Genomic DNA, 10,000 nt, shown 5'->3' with positions numbered 1-10,000 from the left:
GTGTGTGTAAGTTTTGTCGTGTGTGTGTGTGTAAGTTTTCATGTGGGTGTGTGTGTAAGTTTTTGTGTGTGTGTGTAAGTTTTTGTGTGTGTGTAAGTTTTGTGTGTGTGTGTGTGTGTAAGTTTTTGTGTGTGTGTGTTTTTTTTGTGTGTGTGTAAGTTTTGGCGTGTGTGTGTAAGTTTTCGTGTGTGTTTGTGTAAGTTTTGTGTGTGTGTGTGTTAGTTTTTGTGCGTGTGTGTTAGTTTTTGTGTGTGTGTAAGTTTTTGTGTGCATGTAAGTTTTTGTGTGCATGTAAGTTTTTGCGTGTGGGTGTAAGTTTTTGTGTGTGTGTGTAAGTTTTTGTGTGTCTAAGCTTATTGTGTGTGGATATAAGTTTTGCGTGTGTTTGTGTAAGTTTGTGTGTGTGTGTGTGTGTGTGTGTGTGTAAGTTTTTGTGTGTGTGTAAGTTTTTTGTGTGTGTGTGTGTAAGTTTTTGTGTGTGTGTGTCGTGTGTGTGTAAGTTTTTGTGTGTGTAAGTTTTGGCATGTGTGTGTGAGTTTTCGTGTGTGTGTGTGTGTAAGTTTGTGTGTGTGTGTGTGTGTGTAAGTTTTTGTGCGTGTGTGTGTGAGTTTTTTTTGGGTTCTTGTGTAAGTTTTTGTGTATGTGTCTGTGTGTGTTTGTTAGTTTTTTTGTGTGAGTTATTGTCTTAGTGTGTGTGTTTGTTTTCGTGTGTGGTTTTGATTTTTTTTTAGTTTTGTGTGTGTGTGTGTGTGTAAGATTTTGTGTTCATGTAAGTTTTTGTGTGCATGTATGTTTTAGTGAGCATGTGTTAGTTTGTATTTATGTGTGTGTGTGTAAGTTTGTGTGTGTTTGTGTGTGTGTTATTGTGTTGGTGTGTGTGTATGTTTTAGTGTGTGTTTGTGTAAGTTTTCGTGTGATTGTGTTAGTTTTTGTGTGTGTAAGTTTTGGCGTGTGTGTGTAAGTTTTCGTGTGTGTGTGTGTAGTTTTGTGTGTGTGTGTGTGTGTAAGTTTTTGTGCGTGTGTGTGTGATTTTTTTTTGTGTTCATGTGTCTGTTTGTGTGTGTGTGTGTGTTTGTGATAGTTTTTGTTTGTGTGTAAGTTTTGGATTTTGTGTGTGTGTTTTCGTGTGTTTGTGTGTGTAAGTTTTGTGTGTGTGTGTGTGTGTGTTAGTTTTTGTGTGAATGTAAGTTTTTGTGTGAATGTAAGTTTTCGTGTGAATGTGTTAGTTTGTGTGTGTGTCTAAGTTTTTGTGTGTGTAAGTTTTGGCGTGTGTGTGTAAGTTTTCGTGTCTGTGTGTGTGTGTAAGTTTTGTTTGTGTGTGTATGTGTGTTTTTTGTGTAATTCAGCTGATTTTTCTAAACATTTTGGTGTAAAAAAAAATTCTGTTGCAATTTCCCCGAGGTTTGACCATTTTTTTTCTGTATCTTTCCTCCACTATGCGTAAACATTGGCCATTAAAATTGCATGAACATTGCCTATTGCAGCATTTTTTTTTCTTTGTCAATCTAGATTAACGCTCCAGGTGTCCTCGAACTAATCCATTATCCATGTTTATCATTAAGAACATACGGGGAAACTTAGCAGCGAGTCTAGAACTTCCTGTCCCATATTGTAAGAGATCGACCCCTACACTCAGTAGAAGAATGAGACCAGCTTTAAAATTTCAGTTAAAATAGGCAGAGATTGGAAAGTGACTTCGTGTCGCAAATTGAACGTTGAATCAGTTAGTGGTATTTTGGTTAAACATGCTTGCTTTCCAACATTTCTTGGACGTGTTTCGTGCACAAACCCGCCCCCCCCCCCAGAATTACTGTTATGCCTGGGAGCAGTAGTACATATCCATAATTAGATTCAATTAGAAAATAAGATTTACCAGATTTGAGAGAGCCAGACCGAACGGCGTTTCTGGCTGGACGTGTAGAGATGAAAAGTTTCTGGGTACGCGCTTGATTATCGCAACAACTACGCTGACTACCAATTCATTGGAACTATATCATAAACAGCTTTTACTGAGAGATTTTCTTGGGTTTTTAGTTGTGTCTGGTGGTTGGTTAGATGAGAAAATCTTCCTTGGTGCAATTAAACATTTGATGGCAATATTGTTTATAAAATTCTCAAAATTTGTAGCGGGAATACTTTACAATGGTGTGATTTTCTCGAGAAATTGGTGAATTTATTTCTGTCTATCTTTATCTGAATTCAAAAAACATTTTCTTGGGTGCCGGTAACTGGTGCATTGGTTTACGAAAATTTGGAAATCAAGGTTTCTATTAGTTTGCAAAGCTTAGACAATTTTTAGGGTTCTAATATTATGTATCTTATATTAGGAGACAAGGGTGAGCAATAAACTTTCTAAAAAAAAACTCGTAGTCTCTCAAGCAATTCCATAAAACTGAGTGCTAAATAATTCTGACAGAAGACTTTAAATTTGCCCCACCTACCCTTTCGATGTTAATTCCTAACTGTGTACCATTAATGTTCCATTAATTTGATCTTATTTTCCTTTTTTTGTGGATTGAATTATTTCTTTGATTGTTTATGTAATCTTTTCAGAGATTCAAAAAAATACTTAACAATCTAAAAAGCTTCCATTTTTTTCCTGTATGCTCATTGGTTATGTGAACTCTTGCGACGCAATAAGATTTTGATTATATTTTTTAGATTTACAAGTTTGGATTTAACCATAATTAGATTTATCATCAACTGAAAAGTCTTTAAACAACTCTTAATTTTCTTCTATAACTGTCAAAAATTATTATTATCAATCTAATCTGTTACCAATGAAGTATTTTTCCAGTATTATGGAACCAAATATATATATCTCAAAAATTTGTTATACTTAAGGTGCATGTGGTCCACCCGTTTGTAATGACAGTGATATTACCGATGCTGGAACTACCAAGGATCCAATTGATGACAAAGACACTGCCACTGCACTAGGGACTACCTCCGCTTTTGTGGTTGATCCTTCAGTAGAAGGTAATTTGTTTATGTTTGATGTTTTGACAGTTATCTTTTGTCCAATCGGATCTTTTTTGCTTGTAGTGTCTAAAATTGTTGGATTGCTAAAAGACATAATAACCCTCTGGGTCAATTACCATTGAACTATTTGTCCGGTATTATGGAACCAAAATAGTAAAGGAAGTAAAAGTTTTTTTTTTTTTGGTAGTGACCTTTTGAAACAAATTTGGGAATTGTCCGCTGCTATGGTTACAACTAGACCCCGGTGCCACGTCGGCGCATCGACCGAACGTCGCCAACGAGAGGCCCAGTTGACCACTGCCGAAGTATGGCAAGGCCGACGGCGCACAGCACGTGCGCCACCTCCGCCAGAGGTGGTGGCATTCGGCTGACTTTGAATTAATTTTGCGGCAATTCTTAATTGCGTCAACCGCAAATCCGGAGCTTTTCTTTTCTCGTGTGGTTAGGTATTTCGATTTTCCTGATTAGAAATCAAGCAGGGCTTGCACTATACCCGAATTTTCGGGGATTTCCCCAAATTCTATGTGTCACCCCGAAAAAAAAAATGGTTCACCGAATCCCCGAAAATCACCCAATCACGGTGGCACCCATAGTGATTTATCACTAGTGACTATGCTTGCCAAATATTAGTTTGTATACCATAGTTCTTCACTGCCCTCTTGTTCGTTAATTTTCGTCTCTTGTGTTACTTTGCATATAAACCAGACATGTACAATTGCAATATACATGGTTCTTCATATGTTGACAAATGTATCGTCTTTATGAAATTAAATAAAAAAACAACTTTTTTTAACTGAAAGTAAGGAGCTACATTAAAACTTAAAACAAACTTCAATTATTCCCCATATGAAAGGGGTTGTCCCCTCCTCAACGCCTTGCTCTTTACGCTAAAGTTTTTTATTGTTTTAAAAAGTAAAGTGGGGAAAAAGAGTCAAACATTGCGTACAGAGCGAGGCGTTGAGGAGGGGACAGCCCATTTCATATACGGAATAATTGCTGTTCGTTTTAAGCTTTAATGTCGCTCCTTACTTTCAGTTAAAATAACTAGTTTTTTTTATTTAATTTATGAACGTTTTTCAGCTAATGCAGGTTCAATTTTGGAAAAATTAGAAACAATTTGAATATTAATTTTGACAGATTTATTCCGGATATGAAGGGTTCCAACCCCCTCAATATCGTGCTCAGTATACTAAATTAGTTAGCACTTTTAAAGAACCTTCCTATTCTATTTAAACGGCCCCGAGTTTCAATTTTAGTAAACAATCAAACTTTAGCGTAAAAAATAAGGTATTGAGGTGGGGATAACCCTTCATATATGGCATAATTTCTGTTCGTTTTTCAAATAATGCCGGTAAATCTGGCTTACCCTCTAGGAAATATACCCCTCCCCCTCACGGAAAACTCCTCCGTGGCAATTTGATCTAACGTAAAGTGCAACCCCCCCTCCCTTGAAATTCCCTCCAGACAGTTCCATATTCGCCGAGAATCCCAACCCTCTTTAATTTTGCTTGTGGACGATTCACCCTGAAAAAGCATTTTTTTAGCATTATTTCATTGGAATAAGACCGTAATCTCTAATCGGTTTCTCGATCACTCCAGGAATGCCCCTTTCCGTGGAAATTATTTCCCAGAAAACAAAATGCGTGGAAAAAAGCCCCCGGATAATTCCCCTGGAACATCTTCATGTACAAAATTTGGCAAAAAGAATATAAGACAGTTAAAAAGAATTTCGCATAGTAATTCTGTCAAAACTCCCCAGTATAACATTTCCCCTAGAATATTCACTCATCAGAAATTTACCTCCCAAAGGAAGATTCTCCCCTTTGAAATCCACCCCAAACACAACACCCCTCCCCCCCCCAAAAAATGGCTGTATACTCCCCAATAACAGATACTATATGTAAACAATGGGCAAATGTTACAACTTGCAGCCCTTCCCCCGGGGACTGTGGCGGGTCATTTTACACCTAAAGACATAGTTATTAGATTTTTCGACTATGTTGAACAAAATAGTTATCTCAAAATTTTGATCCGCAGACTTTGGGAAAAATGAGAGTCGGAGGGGGTCTAATTGCCCTCCAATTATTTTGTCACTTAAAAAGGGCACTAGAACTTTTGATTTCCGTTCGAATGATCCCTCTGGCGATATTTTTGGACAACTGGGTCGATACGATCACCCCTGGGAAGAAAAAAAAAAACAAACAAATAAACACCCATCTGTGATCTTTCTTCAGGCAGAAAAAAAAAATACAAAATTCCACATCTTAGCATATAGGAACTTGAAGTCTCTACAATATGGTTATTTGATACGCTGAATCTGATAGTGTGATTTTCATTAAAAGTTCTTGACTTTAAGGGGTGTTTTTCCCTTTTTTCAGAAGATAAGGTAAATTTTCTCAGGCTTGTATCTTTTGACGGGTAAAACTAAATTTGATGAGCTTTATATATTTTAAACCAGCATAAAAATCCAATTCTTTTGATGTATCTATTGGTATCAAAATTGGCATCCGTTTTTTTGGAATTTCGGTTACTATCGACCTGCAGTTTCTCAATTTCTATAATATTCTTACATCATTCGCAGTTAAGAATTTTATTTTTAAGTTGAACGGAACGAATACTCTATACCGGTTCAGATAGATTTTGAAATTGATTAAATAAAAAACAACAAGTTTTTTTTAAACTGAAAGTAAGGAACCACAGTAGAAGGGGAAGTACCAGCGCGACGAGGACCACGTGGTTTATGGTTTTCTCACTGAGAATGAAAAAACAGTATTTTTCTCACTTGAAAAACCAGGAATTTTCTCACTTTTATGGATGTTTTCATGGATGGTTATGTGTGTTGGTCAATTTATTTGATGTTTTTCATGGATGGTTATGGATGATTTATGGTTTTTGTCAGTGAGAAGGAAAAAACAGAAACTTTCTCACATTTATGTTTGTTTGTTGTCAGTGAGAATGAAAAAACAGGAATTTTGTCACATTTATGTCTGTTTTCTTGGATGGTTATGTGTGTTTTATGGATTTTGTCAGTGAGAATGGAAAAACAGGAACTTTGTCACATTTAAGGTCTTTGTCAGTGAAAATGAAAAAACAGGAACTCTGTCACTTTCATGGATTATTGAGTCATTAATCAAATTGTTTCCAGGTAAGGTTAATTAATGTCTGACAGATGACGTCAAGTTAATTAATGTCTGGAGTTCTACCAAGAGAAATGTCTCCGGGCAAAGTTTAGATCACACATGACAGATGATGTCGTGATTAATTGATTGACATGAAAGGGGAATTAATTTGTTGTTCTAAAGAGAATTGATTCACGAAAAGGAATTAATTTGGAGTTCTTCCAGAAGAATCGTTTCCGACCAAATGTTTTGATCTTAGCGCGCGAAAGGGTTTCTTTTGTAATTCCAAATGTGAAAGCACAGAGATGCCAAACAAAAGGAACACGCTGAAATTACGTTTAGAGATTATTTGGGCGAAACCGTTTTAACCATTTTATGGAATTATTTCGGCGAAACAGTTGGAGACATTCTAAAAGATGATTATAGAAGAGAATTTGAGGGTAAAACTCTGTGGTCGTTATGATACACAAGTTCGATTTTAACAGTGTCTTAAGGTCCTCTACCACAACCCAAAGGGTTGCGATCCCCCTACCCCAACCCCAAAGGGTTCCAATCCCTCTACCCCAACCCCGAAGGAAGCCACCGGTCCTCAAAGGTCCACTGGGCTCCCAAAGGGCCCCCCGGCCCTCAAGGTTCCTCCAGACCCCCTCCCGGGGCCCAAAGGGCCCCTCCCCCTTTGGCCCCCCAAAGGGGCCCCTCTCCCTCTGGCCCCCCAAAGGGTCCCCTCTCCTCCATCTCCTCCCTCCTCCTCCCCTCCTCCCCCTCCTCCTCCTCCTCCTCCTCCCTCTCCCTCATCCTCCCCTCCCCTCCTCCCCTCCCCTTCCCTCCCCCATTTTTTATACTTTTTTTGTGCATTGAGACACAGAACGACCCCCTCCCCCGGCTCCTCCCCCGTCCAAAGGTCTGATGTTTCAAAGTTCATTTTGAATTTCCTTCGTTGAAATGCAAGAGTTGGAATGTTTCAGTAGTGTTTGGTTGTGGTTTACCTTGTCACAGTTACATTTTCTTGATTTTTCAAAGTCCATTTTGAATTTCTTTCTTTGAAATGCAAGAGCTGGAATATTTCAGTAGTGTTTGGTTGGGGTTTAACTTGTCAAAGTTACATTTTCTTGATTTTTCAAAGTTCATTTTGAATTTCCTTCATTGAAATGCAAGAGTTGGAATTTTTTAGTAGTGTTTGGTTTACCTTGTCAAAGTTACATTTTCTTGATTTTTCAAAGTTCATTTTGAATTTCTTTCATTGAAATGCAAGAGTTGGAATATTTCAGTAGTGTTTGGTTGTGGTTTACCTTGTCACTGTTACATCTTCTTGATTTTTCAAAGTTCATTTTGAATTTCTTTTGTTGAAAGGCAAGAGTTGGAATATTTCAGTAGTGTGTTGTTGTAGTTTACCTTGTCACAGTTACATTTTCTTGATTTTTCAAAGTTCATTTTGAATTTCCTTTGTTGAAATGCAAGAGTTGGAATATTTCAGTAGTGTTTGGTTGTGGTTTACATTGTCACAGTTACATTTTCTTAATTTTTCAAAGTTCATTTTGAATTTCTTTCGTTGAAATGCAAGAGTTGGAATATTTCAGTAGTGTTTGTTTGTGGTTTACCTTTTCACAGTTACATTTTCTTGATTTTTCAAATTTCATTTTTAATTTAATTAGTTGAAATGCTATATGTTGTATAATTATTTTTTGTTTGTTTGTTGTTTACATTTTCACAGTTAAATTTTCTTGATTTTCCAAAGTTCATTTTGAATTTCTTTGGTTGAAATGCAAGAGTTGGAATATTTCACTAGTGTTTGGTAGTGGTTTACCTTGTCACAGTTACATTTTCTTGATTTTTCAAAGTTCATTTTAAATTTTTATCGTTGAAATGCAAGAGTTGGAATATTTCAGTAGTGTTTGGTTGTGGTTTACCTTCTCACAGTTACTTTTTCTTGATTTTTCAAAGTTCATTTTGAATTTCCTTCGTTGAAATGCAAGAGTTGAAATATTTCAGTAGTGTTTGGTTGTGGTTTACCGTATCACAGTTACATTTTCTTAATTTTTCAATGCTCATTTCAAATTTCTTTCGTTGAAATGCAAGAGTTTGAATATTTCAGGAGTGTTTGGTTGTGGTTTACCTTGTCACAGTTACAGTTTTCGGATTTTTCAAAATTTATTGTGAATTTCTTTCATTGAATTGCAAGAGCTGGAATATTTCAGTAGTGTTTGGTTGTGGTTTACCTTGTCACAGTTACATCTTCTTGATTTTTCAAAGTTCATTTTGAATTTCTTTCATTTAAATGTAAGAGTTGCAATATTTCAGCAGTGTTTGGTTATGGTTTACCTTGTCACAGTTACATTTTCTTGATTTTTCAAAGTTCATTTTGAATTTCTTTCGTTGAAATGCAAGTGTTGGAATATTTCAGTAGTGTGCTGTTGTAGTTTACCCTGTCACAGTTACATTAACTTTATTTTTCAAAGTTCATTTTTAATTTCTTTCTTTGTAATGCAAGAGTTGGACTATTTCAGTAGTGTTTGGATTTGGTTTAGCTTGTCAAAGTTACATTTTCTTAATTTTTCAAAGTTCATTTTGAATTTCTTTCTTTGAAATGCCAGAGTTGGAATATTTCAGTAGTGTTTCGTTGTGGTTTACCTTGTCACAGTTACATTTTCTTGATTTTTCAAAGTCCATTTTGATTTTCTTTCCTTGAAATGCAAGAGTTGGAATATTTCAGTAGTGTTTGGTTGTGGTTTACCATATCACTGTTACATTCTCTTTATTTTTCATAGTTCATTTTTGAATTTATTTCGTTGAAATGAAAGAGTTGGAATATTTCAGTTGTGTTTGTTTGTAGTTTACCTAGTAACAGTTACATTATCTTGATTTTTGAAAGTTTATTTTGAATTTTTTTCGTTGAAATGCAAGAGTTGGAATATTTCAGTAGTGTTTGGTTGTGGTTTACCTTGTCACAGTTACATTTTCTTGATTTTTCAAAGTTCATTTCTAATTTCGTTCGTTGAAATGCAAGAGATGGAATATTTCAGTAGTGTTTGGTTGTGGTTTACCCTGTCACAGTTAAATTTTCTGGATTTTTCAAAGTTCATTTCAAATTTCTTTCGTTGAAATGCAAGAGTTGGAATATTTCAGTAGTGTTTGGTTGTTGTTTACCATATCACTTTTACATTCTCATTATTTTTAATATTTAATTTTTTAATTTATTTCGTTGAAATGCAAGAGTTGGAATATTTCAGTTGTGTTTCGTTGTAATTTACCTTGTAACAGTTAAATTATCTTGATGTTTCAAAGTTTATTTTGAATTTCTTTCGTTGAAATACAAGAGTTGGAATATTTCAGTAGTGTGTGGTTGTGGTTTACCTTGTCACAGTTACATTTTCTTGATTTTTCAAAGTTTATTTTGAATTTCTTTCGTTGAAATGCAAGAGTTGGAATATTTCAGTAGTGTTTTGTTGTGGTTTACCGTATCACATGTACAGGTTCTTAATTTTTAAAAGTTTATTTCGAATATCGATCGTTGAAATGCAAGAGTTTTAATATTTCAGTAGTGTGTTGTTGTAGTATAACTTGTCACAGTTATATCCTCCTTATTTTTCAAAGTTCATTTTGAATTTATTTCATTGAAATGCAAGAGTTGGAATATTTCAGTAGTGTTTGGTTGTGGTTTACCTTGTCACAGTTACATTTTCTTGATTTTTCAAAGTTCATTTTGAATTTCTTTCGTTGAAATGCAAGAGTTGGAATATTTCAGTAGTGTGCTGGTTGTGGTTTACCCTGTCACAGTTACATTCTCTTAATTTTTCAAAGTTCATTTTGAATTTCTTTCGTTGAAATGCAAGAGTTGGAATATTTCAGTAGTGTTTGGATGTGGTTTACCTTGAGCAATACGTAAATCTCGAACGAAGTAC

The 10,000-nt window shown here is 35.5% G+C and overlaps 1 protein-coding gene across 1 annotated transcript in view; it reads left to right on the top strand.

The window, feature by feature from the left end:
- LOC148944489 (uncharacterized) overlaps positions 1 to 10,000 on the top strand; it is a 163,009-nt gene that overhangs the window by 110,885 nt on the left and 42,124 nt on the right. The window contains exon 8 of the mRNA XM_089099940.1: positions 2,845 to 2,979. Within this exon, the coding sequence (XP_088956066.1) occupies positions 2,845 to 2,979 (135 nt within the window). The remainder of the gene's footprint in view (positions 1 to 2,844; positions 2,980 to 10,000) is intronic.

The sequence above is a fragment of the Artemia sp. Qi Xiang Cuo genome, chromosome 14 (genome assembly GCF_049724085.1).
Source record: "Artemia sp. Qi Xiang Cuo chromosome 14, ASM4972408v1, whole genome shotgun sequence".
Classification (NCBI taxonomy): domain Eukaryota; kingdom Metazoa; phylum Arthropoda; class Branchiopoda; order Anostraca; family Artemiidae; genus Artemia; species Artemia sp. Qi Xiang Cuo.
Note: the sequence above shows the minus strand (reverse complement) of the source record. Positions and strands in the feature narration are given on the sequence as shown.